Below are 27,653 nucleotides of genomic sequence, written 5' to 3'. Positions count from 1 at the left end.
ACTGTACAGCTTTCTTCAGTTCCTTACTTAATGGGGTGTAAACAAAACCTGACATTATATTTGGGATAGTAGCTGATGTCTAGAAAAACAAAGCATCATGGTGATTTTCAACGAGTTTACTCTTCAAAGTGCTGTCTAATATCACTGCTCTCAGTGAGGTCAGAAAGTCCTTCCATTGCACTGACCTCTAAGAAATATACTTTGAACTCTCTTTGGGGAAAGAAAAAAAATCACATCCTTAGACAAAACAGTTGTTCTGCATACTAATTCTTCCAAAATTTGATAACATTGTCTTCTGGATACTTTTTATATACATGAGCTATGGAAAGAATGCCTTCTTCTTTCAATTCCCACCTGAACAATTTTGCTTTGCTTTTTGACATACTAATAGTCAGCAAGTCCTGTTTTTTATAATATACTTTATAATTTATCTTCTTTTTATTTCCTAATTAAAGCATACATTTTTTTTGATTTTGTATTCTTGTTGCAACTGCCCCATGTTACCTAAAGCTGATATTATCAACTTAATAATCTCATTATTCATGAGACTCCAAATGTTTAGCAGTAGGTCTAAAAGCAATAGTCAAATCTAAAATTATTATTGGGTAAGGACTGAGTGGTTTTGCTGCAGTACCATTGTCAGAATTTGAATAAATTTCGTAAAGGAAACTCCCAGCAATTTTCATGTATTTAGGGGTTAATTTAAGGACATCTCTTAAATTTGAACTGTGGAGAGGGAGTGGATGGGTAGGGGGTGGCAGCACTGAGGAATAGCCAGAAACAAATTGACAACGTAAGTTAATTATCTTGTGGCATTTATGGTAATTTAATGCATAACATCTGTTCTACTAAGGGACAATGAAAGTACATATCTTAAAAATCCTAGCCTATGGTTCTCCTACACAGTGGAATCATGCTCTAGCTGCAGAATGCTGGAAATCTGTTTATGTAAGCTGTTCTTAAAACCCTTTAGAGATTGCAATTCCAAAGCCCTCGGAGGCAAACCATTCCAGGGCTGGTACACTTGATAAAGAAGGAGAAACACTGGAATAAGCTTTGCATGGAGGTATTCATAGAAGAACTCATTAATTGAGGTCTAGGACTCATTGCAACTGCATTTGGGCAATGAGTAGTGTCAAGATGCAGGAGGCAGTTTGCATACCACAACAGAAATCCTTCTGGAGCTGGGTATAAGTTAATTTTCTTCTTTTTCAGTAGCTACTTCACTGGGTCTCTAGGCACTCCGGAGTTTATAATGAAGCTGTCAGTACCTTTTTGTTACAGTTTCTGGCCTGCAGTGCTCAGGTTCCTCATTCTTCCAAGCTGCTACATTTGTTTTTTCTGCAAATGCTACAATTCAGTGTAACTCATTTCATGTGCTCTGCAGTGGATTGTGCTGCTGGATGGCTCCAGCTGCTGAGCATCTGGACTGTAATTGTTTCCCCGGGCATCTCATTTGTAGTGAGCTCCTTAGCAGTGCTGGTGGAGCGCTCGGGGCTGCCTGTGTCCCTGCTGCTGGCCAAGCTGCTTGGATAAAGCTCAGTCACTTCCAGCCATGCTCTCCTTCCCAGGCAAACCCCCTTTACAGTGCACTTCCCCGTCTGAACCAGGTGATAGCCTTAGTATTTAATAGCATTTTTGATTTAGGTATACAAGGAATATAAGTGCTGATGTAGCTGAGCTTAGTTAAGGCAAAGAGCCTCAGTGAATTTCAGGATCCTGTGGAGAAGGGGAATACTCTGCCTGGAAAATCCTGAACTTCAGAGCTTGCTCCTCTTGTGTTGTGTCATGGCAATCAACACAGAAATTCCAGAGGTTTTCAGGAACTTGTTTGCATGATAATACCAGTGTTTTCAATAGTGATATGATTGCACAGAGGTATTTGGGGGTGTGTGTTGAATACAGTCGGGGGGTTATTTTAGGCATATTTACACTCCTGTATTTTGTGGGGGAAATGGATAAGTTCTCAGTGTTTTGTACCTTCCACTAGGTAATGAATATCCGAAAAGTTCTAAATCGACTGGATAAACCAGAGGGCCTTTACCCCAACTACCTGAACCCCAGCAGTGGCCAGTGGGGCCAGCGTAAGTAGCTGAAGTCTTTGGTACTATGACTTGTCTAGCAGCATTCTCATTCTAGTCATTGACTTCTTTCAGTCACTGTTACGTATTTTTTATATTAAAAAAAAACACATTTATAATGATAGAAACTCACTTTATATATGAGATTCTATAGAATGTAAAAATACTATAAATATAAAAATAATAATCTTACTTGCTGTATTTTAATATGCTTTTTCTGAGCTTTCAGTATGACTTGTGGAAGCAGGGGAATGTATGAATATGTATGACTTTGGAAAGGAATTTGTGGACTACAGAAGTCTCTTATTCAAAAATCTAAAGTGCTCTCTGAAGTAGCTGTATAAGGAAACATTATCAGCTTGTCTGAATCAAATTCCACATTTTCAAAGTTATGTGGCTCCACTGAAGGAAAAAAGAGTAATAAGACAAGTCTTTCCAGTTAATACCAGCTGTGATTTCAGTTGAAATGTAATGCCACCAACTGAGGAAGCACACTAAACAGAAATGTGTCATGGCATTAATCCCCTTGGAACCATTACTGGAGATACCAAAATTAGAAGGAAAATACTATAAAATACTTGAATTCCTTAGCCCCTTCCTGATGACTGAGCCTTTTCTTGTTGTACATTGCTTTCTCTGATCTCCACAACATGTTGAAAGTCTGCACAGTGTGCAGGATCATGATTCTAGTGACCTTACTGCTTTTTTCATTTTGCCTGCTTAGGTTCAGTCTGCCACCATCCTATTCATGCAATTCAGTGTCTTCCTTTTTTTTCCTCCTTATATTATTGAATCAAAACAACAAGATATGCTGGTCTGGGTTAGCTGATCCTGTAGATTATCGGTGTGTGAGGTGGTTGAGCAACACAGCAGAGGGAAAGGGCTGGAGAGGTTTGTTAATATAAGAGTTTTTAAGGATGTAGCTGAGGGCGAAGTGAGGTTCTGGACTCCTTATGGGACTGAACACAATCTGAATAGATAAATTTCACAAAGGCAAAGACAAGTGGGGGCTCTCTACCATGCCTCAGACAAATGCACCCACCACCCACTTCATGAGAAGCAGTGAATCTCCTACCCACTCTCCACCAGCCAGAAATAGGCGACCTTAAAGACAGAGAGGAGCAGAAACAAGTTTCTGCTCAGGCTGGCGGGAGAATTTCCACTCAATATACCTCATTTTCCCAGGTGTCCTCATACGATAGTTATGAGGCCCTGGAATCTGAGGACTGGGGAAAGGAGATTGTACACAGATTAGAGGGGTCACCCAGGGTATGGGTATGTTGGAAGGAAGAGCTTCCCTTGGTCACAAGGGATTAGGTTAGAGAATATCTAGGAAACTTTATATCCTCAAGTCCATGGGACCCAATGGGACGCATCCAAGAATGCTGAGAGAGGAACCATAGTGAGGCTGCTCATGATCATCTTTCGAAAGTTGTGGAGTTCAGGATTGGAAAAAACAAAATGTCACCCCAGTCTTCAAAAAGGGCAAGGAGAATGACCCAGGGAACTACTGACCCATCAACCTCACCTCAGTCCCTGGAAAGGTGATGGAGACCCTCATTTTAGAGGCCATCTCTATCCATATGGATGGCAAGAAGTGGATCAGGAGTAGTCTGCACTCATTTACTAAAGGTAAATCCTGCTTGACCAACCTGATTGCCTTCTGTGATGTGGCAGCTGCCTGGGTGGATGAGGGGGCAGCAGTGGATACCTCGAGTTTAGCAGGGCTTTTGACACTGTCCCAACATTCTCATGGGCAAACCAAGGAAGTGTGTCCTGGATGAGTGGACAGTGAGGTGGATTGAGAACTGGCTGAACAGCTGATCCCAGAGGGTCATAGTCAGTGCCACGGGGTCTGGTTGGAAGCCAGTCACTGGTGATGCACCCACAGGTCAATTCTGGGCCTAGTATTGTTTAAATTGTCCATCACTTACTTGGATGAAGGGGAGATGCCTCCTCTGCAAGTTCTCTGAAGACACAAAACTGGAATAGATGAATGAATGCTGTGCAGCCCTTCAGCAGGACCTCAACAGGCTGGAGAGATGGGCAGAGAGGAACTGCCTGAAACTCAGCAAAGACAGATGCAGGGTCCTATACCTGAGGAACAATAACCTCAAGCTCCTGTACATGCAGGAGGCCAGCCTGCTCAAAGCAGCTCTGCAGAAAAGGACCTGGCCATCCCAGTGGACAGCCAGGTGGCCTTGAACCCTTTTGGCCAAGAAGGCCAATGGCATCCTGGGCTGTGTTAGGAAGAGCATTCCCAGCGGGTCAAGTGAGGTGATGCTGCCTTTTTACTAAACCTGTTGAGGTCACAGCTGATGTGCTGTGTCAAATTCTGGGGTTCTGGGCTCCTCAGTATGAGAGCCAGGTCTATCAGATGGAGCAGGTGCATCAGAGGGTGACAAAGATGATTGGGAACTGGAGCATCTCTCCTTTGAGGAAAGGCTGAGAGAGCTGGGCTGGTTCAGCATTTAGAAGAGGAAACTGAGAGGGAGCCTTATCAATGTCTCTTAAATATCTGAAGAGAAGATGTCAGAGAATACACCAGGCTCTTCTCCAGGTTGCCAAGAAATAGGAAAAGAGGCAACAGGAAGAAACTGATTCACAGAAAATTCTACCTGAATATGAGGAAGAACTACTCTGTGCAGGTGGCAGAGCACTGGACCAAATTGCCTCTGCCTGGGAGAGGTTATGAAGTGTCCTTCACTGGAGATATTCAAGAACTATCTGGACACAATCCTGTGCCATGTGCTCTAGGATAACCCTGCTGGTGCAGGGAGGTTGGACCAGATGATCCATTGTGGTCCCTTCTAACCTAACCCATTCTGTATTTTTATTGATTAAAATCTGTCTTTGAAAGCTTTGTGTCACTGAGTTAAGATGGTGTCCAAGAAGGTTGTGCTGCTCAGTTGTATTTTCCTATCGAGGCACATGCCATTTCCCTTTATTACAAGTACACCTGTCATTTCTCAGTCTGCCATGCTGTGAGGCTTCCTGCAGGTCACTGTGCCACAAGGCCAGTGGCAGCTCAGCATGCATGACCACAGACTGCATGTTGGTGTAAACCCTGACATCCCTTTACAGATCTGAGAGGTGTGTCCAATTGTAACACATGTTGGTTCAGCACAGCTTTGCAAGGCATAAAAATCTCCCCTGGAAGTGTTGCTCCTACAGCTGTAGGTACTGGATTTAATTAGAGACACTCTCAGCACCTGTGAGACAGATCCAGTTAACTCCTTTCTTGGCTTCTGTTAGCTACAGAAGCAGCTTTTTGATGCTTCATGAGAACAGATCTTTCTAGTGGCTGAGGCAGTTAGTGGCTCTGCTTTACATATTTTAAAGCAGTCAAAATACTTATGGCCTTTGTTATTTCCACATTTTTAATATAATTGTATCTTAAGCACTCCTCATTCAACAAAATGCCAGTTTTTGTTGGTGTGCACAGAGAAATTTGTAGCATACATGAGCTTTGTTTTCCAATAGCATTCAATAGTGTTGACAAATAAATAGCTTGCTGTGCCTGTGAATGATGGGCACAGATGTTGATGCAGGTCTGTCCCTGGCATGCTGAAACAGCAAAGACAAGTTCCATCTTGTTACATCTCTTTCATATCAGTCACCTTCATTCACCAACACTGATTGACTAATTTTTTCCCCACAGAGAGGATCAGAATGTGAGACTTGAAAAATATGTTACTTGAGATTGCTTTTCTAGGCTGTTTTCAGCTAATTACAACAGAAGGGAAAAACCAAACAACCAAGACCCTTAATTGGTACAAGACAGAAATATTTTCTCCTAAACTTAAAGTGGAGAGGGAGCAGTGGTTTCAGAATGTTTCTACTCTAGCAGTGCTGTTGCTGTGAAGGCCACTGATGGATATCTGCCATTGTTCCTGCAAATTCATTTAGCCCTTGTTATTTTGACAGTAAACTGACAGTGATTTGCTGCAGCATGCGTCAATTGGATTTGTCTACTGCAATAATGTATATAATAACAGGGCTTATTATTGATGAAACTCTGCTTGTGCTATTTAGTTTGCAAATGTCAGAGGTTTCTATGGTAATTTATTTAGGAAACTGTAAAGGTCATTTAAATGCTGCTGTTCAAAGATCAGCTTTTGATCACAGGAAATGTTCCCATTGTTTTAAGAAACCTCTTCTCCTTTTGGACCATGAACATTTAATTTTTAAAATGGTGTAGTCTTTCCAGAATTTAAATATATCTCATTCAAAAGAAGTTGGAGAGGGGGAAAAAAAGCTATTTCAATCCCAGGTTTGATGGTACAATATATTTGGTAAGCAAAGGGATAGGATATATTCAGAAAACTAAAATGTTTTTGTATGTCACAGGGTAGTGGAGGAAAAGGACATTGTTGATAGAGTTTGAATAGACAAGTATCTTATCTTCTACATTTGCATGTCTTTGCAATTTGTCTGGAAGGTGAAAGGAGGCTTTCCATTGAGAGAGAGGATATAAAGGGGTATAAAAATAAATTCTCTATGTTCCTTTGCATGCTACCAACAGGAGGCATAACTCTGAAGCTAAGATCAGAGTTAGGTGTCAGGAAGTGTGACCTCATTATTACTAACCCTTCTGCATCTCACTTGATGAGTCTGAATCATCCCATGCAGGTGTTTTGTTTGTTTTCTCATGGCCAGAATTTTGTGGTATGACTCAGGGACTTGCTGTGTGATCTGTGTAATGGCATTCCCATCCTGGATTTCTTGAGTGGAATTAGCAGATCCTTCCTTTGCTGTAAATTGACAGTAATAGATGAGTAGTCCTGGTAAAGCACTTGGAAATTTTTCACTGAAGACTTGATAAATGCTAAATCACTTAAAATTACCAGGCAGCATCAAGTTTCAAAAGCAAACCTCTAGCTACTCTTCTTAACTTAATGGAGCTTAGAAAAACACTTTACATGCATATATAATTGTAGTATTTCATGTATTTAGGGGATCTAGGCTGAAATCATGATAACCCATCAAAATTTTGCTAAGAATCTTTTATGTTCCTGGAAAGTAAGTGGGTGCAATCTTGTACAAGCAGCTGAGAGCATCACTGAATTTCCCAACTCTGGTGCAACTGATGTTGAACGTCTGGCTTGTGTGGTGTTGGTGTTTCCAGAGTCACGTTCCGAATTGTGCAACTGAGTAATCACAGCATATGTAGTGCCAGATTGTTTCACATAGTAAGCACAGGGCAGAATACAGCAACTGTAGATGTGGTAAAGTTACCTTCCAAACCACTTTTGAGTTCTGAGAGCAGTCAGATGTTCAAAAATGTAGTATTATTTTGAAACATATGGCTCAGCATTTTGAAATACCACTAAATAACCTGAAATTCAACTCTGCAGTAAGGAGCTAAAAGCCTTTTTTATGAAGTTACTTAAATGGAAAGTTAGTGACTAAAAGAGCAATGCCTGCACATAAGGGAAAGCCTTTATCAAATCAGAGAGCACTTTCTACTTTTTTACCTTTTTAGAATAATAATAATAATAAAAACAACTTAGTTTGACACAGTTTTGTGTGGAATAGACTTCATGAATTAGAATGGACACATATAAATTGTTTTTTCTTTGCCACAATCTCCTGTGGCACATTGTGGATATCAAATAACTATAGCATTTCAGCTAATTTAAAAATATAGCAGGAAAAGAAATAATTCTCTGTATATACCTGTAAAGTTTTTCCTGAGGTTCCAGACTTATGTTTATTAAAGATGTTGTAGAAATAGATCATTAAATACACTGATTCAAACTGTAATTGTATTTTATTGTCCTGGCTGAAGATGAAATTGCTGTTCAATCTCTTTCTTCCCTATTAAGATCATGTCTCCATTGGAGGCCTTGGGGATAGCTTTTATGAATATCTGCTCAAGGCATGGCTGATGTCAGACAAGACAGATGAAGATGCCAAGAAAATGTATTATGATGCTGTTCAGGTAAATAAGACATTTAAATCTTCCTTTCCATAATAATCTAATCTATAATAGTCCTAAAGAGACAGGCTCTGAGGGCAATATGAGAGATTTATGTATTTGCTACCAGAGAGTGTTTTTTTAAAGAAATAGTTTCTGTTTTAAAAAAGACTTCTTCAAATAGAAGTGCTGGAGGAATACAGATGCTGTGGAAAAGGGGAGAATTTTGAAGTATAACTATTTTTTTTCTTTTACTGCAACATAGTCAATTGTCTCTGGAGGAGAAAAATATAAAATAAGTAACAAAAATGCATCTACAAGTAGCTCTCAAATAGACATTCAACTCTTTTTCTGAGTCCTCTCTAGATATATATTAGTCTTGTCCTTTTCCTTTATATCCAGAAGGGAATTCCTCTCTTATGTTAAATTTTCCCATGTGTTTCAGCACTAAAAATTAGTTTTACACACATGTGGTTCACACATGGATCAATGTGTTATGGTAGATAATCAGAAATTAAAATAGGGGTGTTGTTTCACATTTACTTTTTGGTACAAGAGTACATATATTTGTCATCTTCTGTGTAACAGCCCAACTGGACACATGAGAAAGTTTTATGAAGTCAGAACTGTTCATATTTGCATTTCTGTATGGTATTCTATGTATGATCTTGCTGGTCTGCACTTTTCCTTGTTATTTATTGTATTTCCTTAATATGCTGTTTTGGGAGAAGTAATGAGTTTGTGACACTGGATTGAGACTTGGGAAGTATTCCATTTAAATTAATATTAACAGGCTTTCCTTCTAGTCCTGGGCAAATGACCTATTTTCTCAGTTCTTTGCTTTCATATATATAGATATATATTAAAAAAAGAGGATAATATTACTTTTCATTTTCCCCATGCTTTCATCTGTTTTGACTGGAAGCTGTCTAGGGCCAGGGCTTTTATCTCTTATTAACTGTGTGTATCTGCAGTGCCTCTATAGACAAGGCTTTGAGATGCTGAGCAATATCTGCTTATTCTCTCATATATCTGGAAACACACTGTCCCTAGGGAAGTCATAAGTCTCTTTTTACTTCCCATACACAAAAAGTGGTGGCATAAAAAAAATAACAATCATGGTTGTTTATTGCAACCATCATTTTTTTCATTAGAGAGGAAAGTCAAGTGTGAAGATCTGAGGGAGGGTGTGATCTCTGGTGGTTGTAAATTTGACGGCCAAGTATCCTCTGCTAAGGAGATCTTGCCTTTAATTTTGTAAGTGCAGATTTGGATGCAGTCAGCCTCATTTCCACTGCTAGCATGGTTTCAACTTCTGAGCAAAAGGTGGATCTTAAATTAGGTTTGAGTGCATTTGAGGCTATAGCATAAGAACAGTGCTGTTGTAATAGCTCAGCCATTGGGTTGGCAGCCAAACAGAGAACAAAGTGTGTGAAATTATCAATTACCACAGAAGACATTTTGAAGCATGTCAAAGCTGCTTCTAGCCTTCTGCTTCTGCTGGTTTAAAAACATAAGGTTTTTATTGAGGTCCCAGCAGGGAGCAGAGGTGGTGACAGCCCCCACATTACAGGACCAGTTCTCCCTGCTCAGATTTCAGCTGGAGGAGCAGAATCCCCCTTTCAGCAGCTTCACTGAATGTGACAGTATCAATGACAGGCTCTCAGCTCTGTTGCATGTGACTGTATTTAAAGTACCTATTTTCCTAATATTTTTAGTTGTACTAGCTCAGAAGCAGTCCAAGCATCATGTCTGACCGGGGTGTTAGTTTTGAGAGGACCTGACTAAAACCAGATTTCCTTTTGCTGCAGGCTGTTGCTATTTCCAGTATTTTCTGATCAATGGCATTTCTGCTGCTTGTTTTCTGTGCTGAGGTACAGCTGTACCAAATCTGGGGCTGCACATGCAGCATTAGGACTTGCAGCTTGATGTTGTAAAGTAGCTTGTTCAGAAAGCAGCAGCAAAGTTTCAGCCTCACAAAAACTGCAGAATGATTGAGCCCTACTGGGATTCCAGGTTCTTCATTGGAGCAAATATCCTGATTTGAAATTCATCCTGATACTGGCTTCATTGCTATCGATCCACTACTTATCTAAATTAAAGCTGATTTAAGGATCTGCTCAAGCTGCAGTCTTTCTTTATGACTAAAGCTGCAGGGTTTGGGCATTCTGAGTCTGCTTGCTATTTTCTTGGAGAAATTTCCCCCAGCACTCTCAGAATCTTTTTAAGACTATGCCAAAGGGTACAGCATGATTATTCCTGGCCATTCAGTCCAGCACATACCCACTAGATTCTGCAAGAGTGATGTGAAGGTTTGATGCTTAATTCAATATCTTCTGCTATCCAGAAAACACAAATGAAAATATATGGTGAGTTATATAGTTCACTGTGAAAAGCTGAAATCTATTTAGATAGAGCTTAGGGGTTATTTTTCAGTGTTCTATAAATCATATTAAAAAAAAAAAAAAAAAAGGAATGCTGTCCATTAGAATTTTTGTATCACCTATAGATTATATAATGTCTGAAGTTAAAAGCAATAACTAAGATCAGACTAGTTTTAAAAACTGCTGCTTTCTACAAAAATGCATATATGGCTGAATCCATTTAAAGAGTTTATCTCTAGTGGGAAAAGGAACCAAGATAGTCTTGTTTTGAACACCAGAGCATAGTATGAATGTATAAGGCCATCAGAGGGATTCATAAACTGTAGAATTCACACAAAAAGACAAGTGAATGTATTTTTAATGTGAGGGTTTTTTTCTCTTTTGAAAAGTAATACAAATAACATCCTGCTTCACATAATACATGAAGTAAGAGATCTTCCTAGACTGATTTTAATGGATAGCATGCAACATTTAGTTACAGAACAAATGTGTATTGAGCTTGCAGCTATATTTTGAGGAAGTAACTGCCAATAGAATAATCCATCAGTCTTTGCAAGTCTCCAGGACAGGAATCATCTCACTCTTCTCAGTTAACAAGCTGATCTCTGAGACACAATTGAATAGGTTTCTAAGAGAACATGATAATTTAGAGCAGAAATGGACCTTGTGGGTTCACTTATATCTAGTCTAGCAACAGCAGTGTCACAAACAACTGCATCCAATCCTCCCCTCTTAAATATGTCAGCCCTCTTTTTCTAAGCTGAAGGGCAATTTTTCCTCTATTCCTGTGAATAGGTTGTATCATACTTGATGGTCAGGTATTTTTTCTCATTATATTTATTTATTGCCATTTCTGTCATCTTTCTGCATATATATGTATTTTCTCTCTCTGACTCTGCCTTCATCCCCTTCTCAGTGTAGTTCTAGGGAAGTGGCACATCCAGAGGCTGTAAAGAGAATGGTAACTCACCCCAGAACAACTTCACAGGAAAAAGAAAAATCCCTCACCAGCACTTCCCAAGCAGCTCAGTTCAGTGCACCCCTGGTGGCCCTGTGGTTTCAGTGAGTCAAAGCAGCTGCTTTCTGCAGTTTTCTCTTGAGTCAGGGTAGCTAGCTCACTTTTTAGACATTTAGATTGTGTATTCTTTCTTAATGGGTAACAACTGCTCAGACGATCCTAACAAGAAAATAAGTGATTTCTGCAGAACACAGCACATGGAAGTGGAAACAATGGAAATGGCCAGAAGAGGAACACATGTTGTGAAGCAGTGCCACAGCCACTCTGCCAGATTTCAACACCATTTCAGAAATTGCTGCTGGGCTAGGTTGCACAACTAAGCAATGCTGTGAATGCAGTAAACTTCTGTGGATATCAAAAAGAGGAAAAAGTAATTTTTAGCCTCGGGATTTTGAGTATTCAGACAGAAAATATATATAATTACTTTTTTGGGGGGTTAATTTTTTGGGGGGCACATTGCTAACTGTAGAAACTAGCTTTGAAATGTACTCAGTTTGCACACTGCCAAAGGAAGCTTTGATTTTGATTGGGGAATTTTGGGTACATTTAACTGTCAGCATTTTCAGAGCTGTTGATTTCAGCCTTTCAGATAAATAAAACAAATCCATGGAGACTCCTTTCTCCTTGAAAGGAGAAGGAAAATGAAGTGTTGTTAGCAAACTGAAAACATGATATTGGCAGATAGCCTTTTTCATCTCTGGAGTTTCGTTTAACTGAGGTGACAGTCTGGTGGCTGGTTTGTGCTGACTACAGTCTCTCCATTAAGTGTTTGGAGTGGTTTGCTTTGTGATCCAAGTGGTCTTAACTGCATAACTGATGTGGACAATGACAGAACTCAAATACTGTTATATTGGGTAAAGCTAAAAGTGATTAATGGCTTGAATATTCAATACTTGAGCACCACTTGACATTGGAGGAAATACATAAATGAGGCAGGCAGGATGCTGCAATAGCAGCCCATCTTAGAATGAAGCAGCTGGTACCCAGCATTCCCACTGCATACTTTGTTTTGGGTGGGTTTTTTTTGGTGTAGGAGGTGGGAGGCAACTTAACTGAATGTAACTTAAATGTGTTAAAATCAGCAAGCAGGCAGTTTTGTCAGCTGTCATGTTTTAAATACTTATCACCCAGCTGCACTGGTGTTCTGCACATAGTGATAGTTTGGCTGCATTATGTAGGAACACAAGATTCAGTGCACTTAGCAGACAAGAATGTCCAGAGGAGTCACTGCTCCTTGTTCTTCTCTCCACCGTATTTCCCCTCTCAGCAAGAGTTTTGAGACTGTCTCCAAGTGCTCACAGAAAGTATCAAGCTAAAGACAGGCTTCTGCAGATTTTAAAATTGTTGATAATTTACTGATAACTGCACAATGTCTTAAGTTTTAGACCAAATAAAGTATTTATTCAAATTTTTGCTTATTTATGGACTGTCATGAGAAGCAGCAAGCTTTAATATTGTTAGGAGTCTTTAAGGAGGATTTTAATTAGAAAAGTCTAAAGAGAAATTGTACAGGTTTTGCTCATGGCTTTGCTCTTTTCAGAGAGCCATGTCCTTACTAGTCATGTTATTTTCCCTTCTCTTTTCTGATGACAAAAAAAAAAAACAACTTGACAGAATCAACAGACATCCTAGAGTATTCAGAACATGCACAATGTAACATTTTGAGAATGACTTGATTTGATTCATGCCAGACCATTAATACTGTTTTTAATTATGAATAAATTTATCCTTCTGGTAACACACAACATTTAGTACATTTAGAGCCAGAGCACTGGTGCTCTGAGAGACACTACTAGATCTATGAGGGAAAAAAACAGTTATTTTCAAACACAAGTAAGTAGTCAGCTTTCCCTTTGAACTTAATCATCTTTTTAGTGATCAGATGAATAGGTATTGCAATGGTTAAATGTTTGCCAATGATTCCTCTTTAAAAATGTAGGTACCTCCATTATAAGCACTCATATTTTATTGCACATGCAAGCTTGTCTGTATAACATGTCTAAAGTGCAAAAGGAGTAAGTGCTTTGTGCTTTCAAAATGTTTTTTATGAGCTTGTTTAAACGAATGAAAGTTTTTGTGTTCAGATTTCAATTTTGATTTTTAAAGCTCAGTTTAGTTAGCAGTGAGGACCTCAGCACAGGACACCATTTTTCTTTGGCAGAAATATTTATTTGTAACTAGGGCTTGAACTTCCTAGTCCCACAGTAAACTTTTTGTAATGAACTCACTGGAATTTGCAATAAAGGATAAATTTCTTTAGTTGCAAATGTTGAGAAAGAAGAGTATCTATTGCATTAGATCAACTTAAGAGAGAAAATGTAAGGGAAGTAACAAGAAAGCGGACAATTTACTTAGAAACTCACAGAATGTAAACCTGCAGTAATCCTGACCTGCTGCTGTGTGCTGTTTCAAAGCAATAAAATGTACTGGTGCAAGCTGTAAATATTAAAGTCAATAAGTAAGAAATTGACATTATACATCTTTGAATTATTGGAAATGACACATGGTAGAATTCTCTTTTATCCTCACTGTTGCTTCAAATCATCAAAAAACTGTTTATGAAAATTCCTAGGGGAAGAAAAATATATTAAAAGTTTGAACACAGATAATTTATGGGGCTTTGTTATGAAAACGCCTGCAGAGTTGTAATTATCCCCAAAACAGACATTATAAACCCTTGAAATTTAGAAATGGAATCATATTTTTGAAGTTTCAAATTTATTAAGGTATAGAAATACGGATCTGTCTTGCTGGGCAGTTTTATCTCCAGCTACAGTGACATCTTGAGGCAGGAAATGAAACCACCTGGGTTTTGTTAAAACAGCAGTAATCATTGAAATTCATTAATCATAATTAAGAAGATACTGTAAAAGGGGTGATAAAATGCATAAGAGCTAGAGGTAGCAAAGCTGTGGGGTCGCATTGCCATTTGAGGTTTGTAATTTGTTATCTCAGCTCCTTCAGCAGAGTTAACACTTCTGTGGCAGATGTTTATTTAGAATTTGAGCAGCCTTGAGGAGCTGATCATTTTTCCTGAGAAGCCTCCACCTGTGCTCTGCAGGCATCTCAGTTAGTGTTTTTGTTACTTGTCAGTGTAATCCACCAAGAGAACACCTGTAAAATTAAGCTTATTGATTAGTTTTTAACTCATTTGAACAGTGAGATAATTGAGTTCTGGGTCTTCTGTGTCTCCCTATAAACAATAGATTTTAAACAAGTCAAAGGGTAAATGAAGGACTTTGCAACCACAAAATCAAGTCTGGGATGGACTGAAGGGGGTGGTGAAGACATCATTTAAGATGTGTGAAAAGCTTGAAAATGCAAAGAACTGAATGAAGAAGAATGGTTATTTATTAGGAGGGTCCAATTCTACTAAATTTTGCAAGGGTAAGAACAGCAGTATAATGTATAGGTTAAGGAACAGGTTGATAAGCAGAGAACACAAAACATATTGCCTCAACAATGAGGGCAGGAGGGGGAGGAAATCCGGTTGGGAAAAATTGAAATTTCTCCTTTATGCTGGCAATAACAGAGATTACACAAACATGCAATTTGCAATTCTGTAGTTGAAACAATTCCTGATGTCTCATTCACTGTGACAGATAGGCAAGGGCATCATTTTAACATGCAAACTCATGAGGAAGATGCCAGTAGTAATGCAAGGAGCACTTCAGTCGCCATTCAAACTGTAAAAAGGACTGTTAGTGTTCCTAATTGAGTGCAAAAGCATTTATACAGTTGTTGTATCGAAGGAATAATTTCCCACAAAATGGAGAAAAAAGTAATTTGACTGAAGGCTTTACTGCAGTGAGGTCTGTAAGCAGAGCCTTAGGTAAAAGCTTAAAAAGAAAAATTGGCAGGAACTGTATCAGCCATAAGAAGTTACTCTGGCTCTGTGGTTACATGACATATTGTGTGCCATACCAGCTTTACATGTAGTAAATTTATTTCTCTAATTATCTGTAAAATGTTTATTTACTTTTTGTTTCCCTCTCCTTTTCTGTCCACTACAGCCTCAAATCAGGTTCAAATCAATTTTTTTGTTTCAGTGGTTTTTTTTCCACTAGCAGGTAGCATCTGTTATTGCTCCCTTTGGTAACATATATTTGTAGCTACTTTTTCTCTTTCCAGTCTTTTCGTTGCACTGTCTCTCTGCCCTACCTTCATGGAAAGAAATAAATTCTCGAATGAAATGAAGTTTCCATTTTCTTAAAAGAAAAACTGTACCAGCTCCAAAAAATCCATCAGTAATATATTTTCATCTAATCAAAGACCACTCTTCTTTTTTTGGTTGTTTTCAGATACTGTATATTGGTTTGTATTGAGAATATTAATTGCAGTAAGACTAAATAATAATCTGTGTAGTGATAAATATCACAGAGTTATAGAATTATTTTGATTGGAGGGGATGTTAGAGATCATCTCATTCTAACCACCTGCCATGGACAGGAAAACCTTTCACTTGCTCAGAGCTCCTTCCAGTTTTGGATAGAGAAAGTTGCAGAAAGCTTCCAGGGATGGGGCATCCACAACTTCTCTGGGCTACAAGTTCCAGTGTCTTAACACCCTCTAAGGAAAGAACTTTTTTCTAGTATCTGGTCTAAACCCACACTCTTTCTGTTTGAAGCCATTCCCCTTTGTCCTGTCACTACATGCCCTTGTAAAAATCCCTCTCCATCTTTCCTCTAGGCTCCCTTTGGGCACTGGAAGGCTGCAATTAGGTCACCCCAAAGCTGCCTCTTCTCCAGGCTGAGCAATCCTAGTTCTGTCAGCTTTTCCTCATAGGAGAGGTGCTACATCCCTCCACCTGATCTGCTAACAGTGCAGGGAGGAATTGTAGTCAGATTGGGAATTTGTAGTTGGGGAGCAAGTTGAAATAAACTTGCAATTCAAATAAATGTGTTCCTTGAAGTGAGTACATAACTGTATCAAAATAAAAGTACATTTATTTTAAGTATGAAATTCAGGATCAATTGTTCCAGACAGAGCTTTTCACTTGGGTGGATCTTTGTCACCACACTACATATTCTCCTTTTATGATAATTTGTTTTATTTCTTGATTTCCCTGCCAGAACTGCTCCCAAGGCACTGCAGATAGCAAGTAACATTCCCCTATGGGAATGTAACACTTCTTTCCTATCCTGCTCTTAAACTTCAGATTTCATGTCTAGGTAAAAATGCATAGTGACCTAGCATGCCATTAATAAAGACATACACACTGGTAGGGGTATCATCTAGCACTTAGGGACTCAGGATTGTACAAAGCATGACAAGGCAATCTGAGAGTCTGTAATATATCTAGTAGCTACCTCATAAAAATAGCTTTAAATAAGATGGTTACATAATAAAAACTTTTAATAGACATATGTACGAGTTCTTAATAGGCCCCATTTATAAAACAGTTGATTTGCTTTAATAACACCAATACTTAAATTGGAAATATATTTTTATTGTGACATTCTTGGTATCAATTAACATCAATTTGTTAGTTTCTTAACACAAGTTTGTTTGAATAATTTTAAAACTCTTGGAAGTCATCCTTTTTCAGCCTGAACTTTAATCTTGAGCCAAAAGAGAGATAAAAACTCATCAACACTAGTTGGTATCACAAAATCCATATTTATATTGCAAGGATTAACTCTGGTCTAGTTAATATAGTTCAAAAGTGCATCATTGCTGTTATGTCATTCAGATACAGTGACACTTCATTCTGTTTTTCAGTCATTAGTTTAAAAAAAATGCAACATAGGTAAATTTAGTTATCAATCTATTTTTATAGTTGTTTACTTTTAAAATAAATTCTGACCCTACAGCTAAGTGACCAGTAAAGTTATTGCCTATTTTTAGAACTGTTGTTTTGGTGAGATGGGAGATACCATGCTGAAAGGTTAAATGAAATGTCATTAAAGTTTTTCCTTTCTCAGCTTTGTTTTAGGTAGCTTGCTGTTAGAATGCCCAAATAGGTCTGAAAGCTATTTCTCACAAAGGTGTTTTCTCACCTTTATCCTTTCACTTCTAATTCCTCTTTTTGTAGGTTAAATTATGCAGGATTTTTTTTTTTTTTTTTTAAGCACAGAGATTATCATTATTTACTTCTGCTTTAAAATTTAGGTATGTTTTCCAGTAGGTACCTAGTGGTAAAAGCATGCAATCAAGGTGGAAACAAGGGGTGCAGGAGTTTTCTGAGCCAATAGTGGCTCTGGATCTGGGCAGAAAACATCCTTACTAAATGCTTCACACAAATATTACTTGAAAACAAAGTAATGTGAATTGAATTGGCAGAAAAAAAACAGTACATAAAAATTGTACAATTATTCTTCTGATGCTTCTAAATTTGAGAGGATTTTTCCTTTATAAATGCTTAATAAAAACCTTTATAAAGGTTTTTATAATTAAGCATTAATTAATTAATATTTTATAAATATCATAAATAATATTTATAAATATTATAAATTAATAAATATTATAAATACTTATTAATATTTATAAATGCTTAATTAAAACCTTTATAAATGCTTAAATGGTGAGAAGTAACTACAATCACTACTTTCTCTTTATAAAGTTTTTTTTTAAAATCCTGGATTTTTTTGGTTAATAGTTGTCAATAGTAATATTTTTAATGGTTTTTCTCTTCCATTATGCATGTTGAATACTGTTTCTCAATCTTTTTTTCAAAAGAACAACCAGAGCACTAATGGATAACTGAATGTACAACAGAGTTATCTTCTCTCCATAACCTTTTAAAGAGTAATACTTTCTTTGTGGGCTTCTAATTAATGTGCTCTTCTGCATTTCCTCTGTTGTTTTAACTCAGTTTCTCCCACAATGGAAGATTGTCTTCCTGGATTTTGTAATTAGTGACCATACATCGCTAATATCACCAACTTCCAGTTCCTTCTAGATCTGTGTATTTTTATTCTGCTTGGGGTTTTGGGTTTTTTCCCCTAGATCTCAGAGTGAGACCCTGCTCTTGATAGATCAGTAGCGGATTTCAGTTTGGAGGGGACTTTGGGAATGCCATCTATACTCAGAGGCCTGACATCATTCACTGCACACACTTAGTCAAGTGTTTTGAATATGAGTTACAACTGCATAAAATTTACATGAAATTATATCAATGACCACCTCATTTAAGTCAGAATTAAAATGGGAAATACAGAAACTGAAGTGATGGCTAATAACTATTGGAAGTTAAATTGCTATTGAAAGCTAAATTATCTGAAACTGCTCAGTGTAGAAAAGGAAGTGTATTTTATAGGTCTTTCCAACATTTTTATAAAAGGTACCCTGTGAATTGCTCCAAGTTGAAGCACAATTAGCCATCATTACTGTTGTATGTTAATCTGCCTTGGTTTGGCTGCACTTTGAAGTTATGCTGGCTCATACTATCCTTTGCATTTTACGAGCAAAGGCAATAGAGAGCAAAAGCAAGCAGCATACAAGGCAGCTTTGTCCCTTGCACTTTGCCAATGGGCCTTTGGTTTGGGATCCTGTCCCGCAGGCCATCGAGACGCACCTGATCCGAAAATCCAGCGGGGGCCTGACGTACATCGCCGAGTGGAAGGGCGGGCTGCTGGAGCACAAGATGGGACACCTCACCTGCTTTGCTGGGGGCATGTTTGCTCTGGGGGCAGACGGGGCGCCCAGTGACAGGACAGGCCACCACATCGAGCTGGGCGCTGAAATTGCCAGGACGTGCCATGAGTCCTATGACCGCACGCGTGAGTACCGGCTGCACAGCTCGCCTTTGTGAGGGCAGCCCCTGGTGCTCCTGCAAAAGGCTGAATGGAAATTATAACCCAGTGGGAAATGCTCATCCCTTATGAGCAATTCCGCCCTTGCTTTAAGTGTAACTTTTTAAATGGCAGCTCTGTTTTAGTTTATCTCCTCACTGTAGTAATTGACATGACAGTTACATAACAGTGATTAACAAGCTTTTTTCACTATGCCAATTTCTGTATAGCTGAATACAAGAGAGGGACTCTGTTCACTTATGCCTCAATATAGGTATTAATCATGTTTTATGCACAAAAGAATATTCTACACTTAGTTCTGTTGATACAATGCTGCAAACAATAGAATTGCGCAAACACAGTGGATTTCTGTACAAGAAATTTCTTTGGATTTTATCATCTTCTTATAGAAATAATCCTGGCAGCATTTCAGGTCCCAGAGTGTATTTTCCAGTTTGATATAGAAAGGTAAATATCTTCATCTTTTTGGTAAAATTTCACTTGCTGCTAATTACATGAAGTCTTCCATAATGCAAATGTTAGCATCACTGTTCAAACTGTAACTGCCATTTAAGGCATTGGTGAAGAACAGCTCTCTCCTACTCCATATTATTTATAAAAGATTAAAAACAGGAAAAGCTGCAGTATCTTTCACAAATTATATTGTTTTGGGCAACCTGGCTTTGTGCTACATAAAAGCCTAGCTTGATTTCATAATTTGGGGAGTTTGATTTGGTTACATAATTTGAAACCTTTTTTAATGCCTTTATTTTAGTCTGTGCTTTTTTTATTGGCTAGGAATGAAACTGGGACCAGAAGCCTTCAGATTTGATGGTGGAGTTGAGGCCATTGCCACAAGACAAAATGAAAAATACTACATCCTTCGACCAGAAGTCATAGAGACCTACATGTACATGTGGAGGCTCACTCATGATCCAAAGTACAGGGAGTGGGGATGGGAAGCTGTTGAGGTAATGCTCTATTGGACTTTTTTGTGGTTAAATCCTAGTAATTTTGTTAAGTGAGTTAATGAATGATACCTGGACATTGTTAAGCAGCTGGAGACTGAATATTTATTTTAAATCAGTGATATCAATTCATATTTCCAGGAATTCATTTGCCAAATAGATGACATTTTGACAAAACCAAATACTGCTGATATTACATAATAGAAAAGTATCTTGTGATTTTAACTTCTTAAGCATTTCTAGAATTAGGGGTCATATTTCAATGCACTGTCTGAGATGTTGAGTGTTGCTGCATGTGAATGGAAAGTGCATACATGTGTCAGATTTGAGCCTTGGATATGGAAATAAGTTTTATGAAATTTATTTTCAGTAATTATATGAAGGTAATTTTAATTAAGGTGACAAAGGCGAGGATGAAGGACTAGATAGTAAAAAAAAAAAAAAAAAATCATGTCACTTTCAGGAAGCAGAAGTTATTTGGACAAAACTCCTTAGATGATAGCAATCTCTTCTAGATTTGAATTTTTTTCTCCCACTGGCCTTTGAGCTTCAACCAGCCATGCTGAACCTAGCTATTTGTGTTTGTCTAGCACAAGCCTTCCAAAAGGGCAGCTAGTCTGCACTGCAAAAAATGGGTTTGCCAAATCCATTGTTTCTGTTATTTCAGCAGTTAATCACTCTTACTCTTAAGGCTGAGAGCCTTTAGATTTATCGTGTTCCATCCTCCAGGTATGAGTCCTTATTACAATTCTCTGGAGTTCACTTCTGCCCTCCTCACACTGATGTTACCCTTGCTAAATTATCTGACATCTGATAGGAAATACAGCAAGCTGGAGAACATAATTTTTCTTGCTCTGTGTACTTAAGAAAAAAAAAAAAAAAAAGTCTCTGCAATATTTTGCTCACAGTGACCTCTCTTGTGCAGAGGTATTGCTTTCCAGGATTTCAAAAATGTCCTGTTTGTCAGTTTATCTAGTTTACCCCCTTGCTTCTAGAAGTGTGTGATTACAACCTTCAAGGAGGGGGTTGCTCTGCCCTCAGGGTAGAAGGTGTAGACTTGTGTCCTAAAATTTCTAGAGAGCTGTTATTGGGTTATGACCCCATAAACCCAACTCCCTCCATAGCAAACAAGGTCTGTAAATGTATTCAGTATTCACTGTGTAGATACTGATTGTATCAGAAATCTTGTGCAAATGCTGTTGAGCATTGTGGGGGAAAGGGTTTTGCAAGCCTGGTATTTAGATATTCTCCAGGAATTAAATTTAAGGCAAAATATGCCTTCCAAAGAAGAACAGTAGTATTAGCTATGCTTATACTCTCAAACTTCTTGCCTGAATATTCATGATTGTTCCATACCTGCACTGAGCACTGTATTCAGCTAGGTAGAGTGTATTTATTTAGGGCATTGTATTTACCTCCCTCAGGTGTTGGCTCTGGGATCCTGAAACAATATGCCTCTGAATTACTAATTTCAAAGCAATTGGGGTTTTAAAACCTCTAATTTAGAGGGCTGTTCCCTTACTTTCTGCCTTGCTGACACCACCCATAGGCACACATTTTACTACTGGAATCTTCCCAGGCAGATTATAATTGGCATATTTACAATGGCTGTTTGTGGCAGTCATCCCATCAGGCTTCAGCAATGCCAACTGTTCCTTCTCCAGGAGATGTTTTTCCTGACTCATTGTTACTGCCCACACTGATAACATTGTTATAAACAATTGAAATGTTTTCCTTATTATTATTCTTTACCCATTTGGTTCAGTTTGTTTGTGTTTCTTTCAAGTTGGTACACTTGTTTACCTTCTTCTCGCTCCCCACGTGTTCCTTGTTTAACATTCCTGTGGTTATTCTCAATCTGCCTCTAACACAGCCTGTGTGTGGGAGATGCAGCTGGTCCCATTCTACCCAGGGCCCATCTTCCACTGTCCTAATGTGCAGTTGGGTATTTCACAAAAACAAACCTTACAGCTTCCCAGAAATTATGCAGTCAGTTGTAGGCTTAAAATCTTTTTTCTTCCTGTTTTCTCTTACCTCTACCTAATACAGTATTTTTTTTGTTACAGCACATATCACACTATCTTATCCTACCTATTTCATTAATTCTGTCCCCTCTTGCTCCTTAATGTTGTCCCAAAGAGCACCTGACCCTTTCTGTCCTTGGGGAAGCCCCCAACCATTGAGGGTCATTGGTTTAATTACCAGTACCTGTTGCACAAAGAGGAACCTGAAATTGAAACAAGAAAAAAGAGGAAACAATCAGACTATTTGGGTTTTGTCCAAAAAAAGACATTCTTCAGGTGTTTCATGTCCATTTTCAACTCATTACTCTGGCAATAAGAACTCATTAGGGTTTTTTCCCAGTGTCCTTGTAGTAGAAAAGGAGGCTGTTTTAGAGTCAGGACTTCTAAACCCTCTGACAAGTCTCTAAAGTCTTTCTCCAGCTTTATAGACTAAAAATATGCCACAGCCTCTCCATTTTTTCTTTGTGAATTTGTTTTGCTGCTCTGAGTCCAAGATAATTTTGTATGTACTTCAGCAGCTGAAGGAAATGCAGTTATGACCACCAGCAATATCCACTGTTACTGAGTCAGAAAGGTTTTATCAGCTTAGCTCATGAAAGCCTCCCTTTCTGCATTATAAATGTGGCACATATTTTAAATTTGTAGCACTTCCTTTGTTTTTCCTTTTATGATAGTTTGAGACTGTCAGCCAGTTCTCACTGTGCTTGATGTTTTCCATTACTGTATTATAACTGATCCTAGCCACCCACATTTTCAGAGAACTACTTATTTAAAATGTGTTTGATTGTTTCTTCCTGCCCACCCCTACCCCTATCACTATGAACATCACTGTGCTCTCAAACTGCAGGAAAGGGCACAAAAGCCCATCACTGCCAGGATAGTTGACAACCTGGAGCCTTTTTATCCTACTAATCCTGCAGGTGGATGTCCTGTTCTTTTAGTTACAGGAAAGTAGCTTTGAGGGATGAGATGTTTCATATTTGCATCAAATAGATACCACCAGAAGGCAAACATGGGGCAAATTAACCCCTTAGTTTCCATCATAACAGTGCCTCCAGGTATCTTTATGACGCCTCTGAACTCAAAGAAGGCTCCAAGTATGTTAGAGCATATAAATGGTAAATGCAATTTGCTTTTGTTTCACCTCACCCCATTTAGAATGCAGGTATTTCCTTGCATAGCAGCCTTATCCTTCAAGTTCTGCTTCTTCTGTGCCTTGAAAAAACATCATCTTTTTTTTGACATTGAAAATCCAGACACAGATGCAGCATTTTGAATTCGTTGCAGGTTGAAGCAAACAAGAGGGGAGGAATGCCAGCAAAAGGAAATTACTTCTTTGAACTTAAGTATATTTGCCATTTAGCAAAAATGTCCAGGAAAATTAAAGAACCTAGAGACATATAAGACAAATAGGCTGTTATAATTTAAAGGATCTCTTCTGGAGAAAAATCCCTTTTAAATATACAATAGGCAGCTTACTCTCTAGTGAAAACTAAGGAGAGGCTGTCGTGCAATCAAATGTGTGCAGACAGCTACAGGGACTCCAGCAAAATCAAGGACATTTAGGATATCTACTCACAGCAAAACACAGATCTTAAAGAGTCTTTAGAGCAGAGGAATCTGATAAATACCTCACTAATTATTAGTGACTCTTGGTCCCATCTCTCATCAGAAAATACTTATTCTACCTGGTTTAGATATATCTTCTGCCTTGCTTTTTAGCTTGTGTGTTTTGAAATGTAGCATCTTTTCCTAAATAAAATCTACACATCCTGTAGTAAATTCAGTGATATTTATACTAACTTCAGAAATTGAGCAACTAGTCATCTCCTGGCTCTCTGCTGGGGGGAATAAAACCCCAGGTATTTCTGCCTGAAAGTTGTTGTTCCAATACCACCCCACAGCAAACACCCTGTTTCACAATAGTGCTGTCCTGAGTGAATGCAGTCATCCACCATCCTTACTGTCATTCTCATTGTGAAAAGTTGTTAAGTAGCATTTTGTGAATATTTTTTTGAATAATGAGTTGTTTCAAATATAATCATCTTAAATTCTCTTTCCTCCTTCTTTATAGTGTGTGTTAGCAGAGAGTTATTGTAAAAGAGAATAAGAACAATGAACAGAGTAAGAATACTTGTGGCCATGTTAAATAGGTAAATTACAAAGAAAAGAAGGATTAATTAATATTTTTAAGTGTAGTAGTAATAAGATAACCAATATTTAAATAAGGTATTGGATAACAGTATATTTAAAGAACTTATGGCTTATACATACAGGTACCACCTTTCTATTGCAAACACCTGATAAAGAAAAGCAGCAAAGTTTATTAGATAATCTTACTGTATATGCCTTCTACAGTTCCAGCATCTTTTTTGCCCTTTTATATATATATTATTCATCTGATCCTTTTTATTCTTCAAAATATAGGACATTCCTGTGGGCAGAAAATAAATTGTATTTTTAGGTGGCCATGTACTCCTTTTTATTGTGAAATAGGAATCAGTCATCTGATTTTACACCTTTTAACTGAATAAAGTTTGAAAACTAGCTAGAGAAAAACACATTGCTGTTGTTACAGTTAAATTATGTGGTGTTAAGCCCTGGCTTTCTGTCTACTACTGTGTAACAGACAAAGCTTTTTCAGAGAGGTAGCAAAGAAAAATATGACTGCTGCACAAAAGAAATTCAGTCAGAGCCCAATATCAATGTCTTCCCATTGAAAAATTAAATAATTGCAAAGAGAAGCCATACAACTTACTCAGAAAATGGACAGTTGCCTTTCCTTTTTTTGAAGGGACTTGCAGGAGGTAAGGAAAAGACTGATCTTTAGAATGGTGTTCAATTATGTCACTATCATTTTAAGTACCAAAATATGACCAGGAGAGGTATAGGTAACAGAATTTCCAAAAGCTGAAAGATTGGGATAGAAAGGCTACTATTACTCCTATTTAAAAGAGGAAAAAGAGCATAAGTGAAAATCCATATATGTTTAAATCCTTATACCCATGCATCTTTACTTCTGAAAGCTGGTTAGTGTTCTCTTTGTATTAATTTATAATTTTCCTTCTCTTCCTGAATGTAAAATTAGATGGGTAAGCCTATGACATTTTTTAAAGAATTTTCTACCTCGAGCTTTACCAAGTTATCATCTCTTTATCAAAAAAAAATTGTGGCAATTGTTTTTTGCTAGTTTTATTGTCGAACAGAAAAACTGACATATTATTAATTTTGTTAATCCCACTGGTTTGGGTGTTTTCTTCCCTCCTTCAGGCACTGGAAAAACACTGCAGAGTAGATGGTGGCTATTCTGGCATTAGAGATGTTTACATCAATCACGAGAACCATGACGATGTGCAGCAAAGTTTCTTCCTTTCAGAGACACTCAAGTAAGTTAAGAAAGTTGAGTTTCATTAATATGAAATAGTTTTATGTATCATCTTTACAGATAGGTGTTTATCATTAGTACCCCTGACACTCACATAACAAAATCTGAGTGAAATAGCAGAGCTTTTCTTAGGTTACAGAAAGTACAGGAAGCCAAATTGCCTTTTTTTTCCAATCTGTGCCAATAAACTAAATTCCCTGACTTCTGCAAATTATTTTTACTTCTGATAAAGGTACTTGATAGTTTTTGAGACATTGCATCCTATCCTATCTTTGGTAGGATCTAATTATATATGCCAGCATTAATGAAACAAGTTGACTAGACAGAGAACTCATCAGGCTTACATTGCATACTTTTCATTTTAAAACTTTAGAAAAAGAAGGGAAAAAACCAACTTCCATAGAAAGCTTGCAGGGCCTGTTAAGAGAGAAAACCAGAAGCTTTCATTATCTATCATCATCTCCTAAATTTTTAATGAGATTAAAGTTTTGTCTTGATCTCTTCAGTTTTGGGGTTTTTTTTTTGCTGTGCAAGAAAAAAAATCGGTCATACCAACTCAACAGGAAGTTTAATACTCAAGTAAATGAAATATGAATTATTATGTGTTTTCCTGAAAATCACTTCCCTCATATGGTCTCCTTTTCTGCTTTTTCTTGCCAGGTACCTGTATTTGCTGTTTTCTGAAGATGATCTTCTTCCATTCGAACACTGGGTCTTCAACACAGAGGCTCATCCTCTCCCTGTTCTTCACAAAGATGATGGAAATAAGGAAGAAAACCAGAAATAAATGAAGATTAATTTATACTTCATTTCATTCCTTACATTCCTAGAACTTGGGCACATGATTTGGTTTTAAATTTCTAAGTTAAATTTTTTAATCAAGTGTTTTGCAGTCTGTTTTCTTTAACAGTAAATTTTTATGAATGTGTGCTATTAGTTATGATAAAACCTCAATCTTCTAATTCAGATGAATAGCTTCTTAGAAGTGAAATAGGATATCTTCCCAGATTCTGTTAGGCTGCAGTGTCATTTTGGCCAAAAAAGCAGAAGGTCTGCATGTTATTTGTTTCCTGTTATGCTTTTAATTTGACTGCAAAATTCTTCTCTCCTCTATGAGGAGATGTATGCTTTAAGCTGTAATATTTTGCCATGTTGCAAAAAGCCATATTGAATTAAGTATAAAGAGCTTTTTCCCTTTTTTTTTTTCTTTTTTCTTTTTTTTTTTTTTTTTTTGTATGTTAGTTTGTTTTGTGTGTCATCCAGGACAAATCTTGTGACTGTGACAGCCTCTTCTTATGCGGGTCTATCATTATTTGCTAAAGTATCTGGTGTATTTCATTGTCAATGAAGTCTACCTAGGGGTATTTTCATCTCATGCAGACACAACTGTGAAATTGCAGTATAAGTTGAAGTTAGATTAAACTAGTTTCTATGGATTTTGCACATTAGTTAGCAGACCTTAGTTTTTTCAGGTTTTGATTAGAATATTGTAATAGAATACTTTGTTTCCTCCCTTTTCTAAGTGGTGTTATTCTTATGTCTTTAGTCAAGCTACTGTGGAGTAAAATGAGGTAGTAATTCATATTAACAAAGGGACTATTAACCTTCTTTATGTATTTAGTCCAGTAGCTTTCATTTGATTGGTTGGCAAAAAAGAAAAGAAAACACTCAATGACATTTTTTCTGGAAGCTTATAATTGTATCAGATACAATTTCTTTGTTTTTCTGTTACTTTTGCAAAGATTTAGGTAGGTTCAGACTTGACACCAGACTTGATGGTTAATTGTCACAAAGCAATTTAATGTATCTATATGAATAAAGATAGACATGCAGTTGCCTTGAAGAAAACCTGCCTCCTCAAAAGAAGATAAGTCATTCATAGAGGAAGTTACCCTGCATTGAACTAAAACTTTCTGACAATACTGTCATGTCTTAAGTAACAGAAATGTAATGTGCTTAAAAATATTCCTTAGAGTAGAAACCTGGCTTACTGAGAAAAGCAACAGCTTTGCCAAAAATATTTTGCTCTGTGGCATCACCAAAGGGAAAAAGAAATGAGGCATGATTAATTCCTGTTTCTACTTGGTTTGAAGTAGTTTACATGATTTTTAAGTCTACCTGTGTTTTCATTTAGTGATGG

At 37.6% G+C, this 27,653-nt stretch overlaps 1 protein-coding gene across 1 annotated transcript in view; it reads left to right on the top strand.

The window, feature by feature from the left end:
• The window catches only part of MAN1A1 (mannosidase alpha class 1A member 1), a 136,696-nt gene extending 109,518 nt beyond the window's left edge, over nucleotides 1-27,178 (top strand). The window contains exons 7-12 of the mRNA XM_079299323.1: nucleotides 1,991-2,084; nucleotides 7,910-8,025; nucleotides 18,905-19,124; nucleotides 19,935-20,107; nucleotides 25,399-25,514; nucleotides 26,174-27,178. Of these exons, the coding sequence (XP_079155449.1) occupies nucleotides 1,991-2,084; nucleotides 7,910-8,025; nucleotides 18,905-19,124; nucleotides 19,935-20,107; nucleotides 25,399-25,514; nucleotides 26,174-26,300 (846 nt within the window). The 3' untranslated portion in view covers nucleotides 26,301-27,178. The remainder of the gene's footprint in view (nucleotides 1-1,990; nucleotides 2,085-7,909; nucleotides 8,026-18,904; nucleotides 19,125-19,934; nucleotides 20,108-25,398; nucleotides 25,515-26,173) is intronic.
• The last annotated feature ends 475 nt before the right edge of the window (nucleotides 27,179-27,653 follow it).

The sequence above is a fragment of the Erithacus rubecula genome, assembly GCF_903797595.1.
Source record: "Erithacus rubecula genome assembly, chromosome: 2".
In the NCBI taxonomy this organism is placed as follows: domain Eukaryota; kingdom Metazoa; phylum Chordata; class Aves; order Passeriformes; family Muscicapidae; genus Erithacus; species Erithacus rubecula.
Note: the sequence above shows the minus strand (reverse complement) of the source record. Positions and strands in the feature narration are given on the sequence as shown.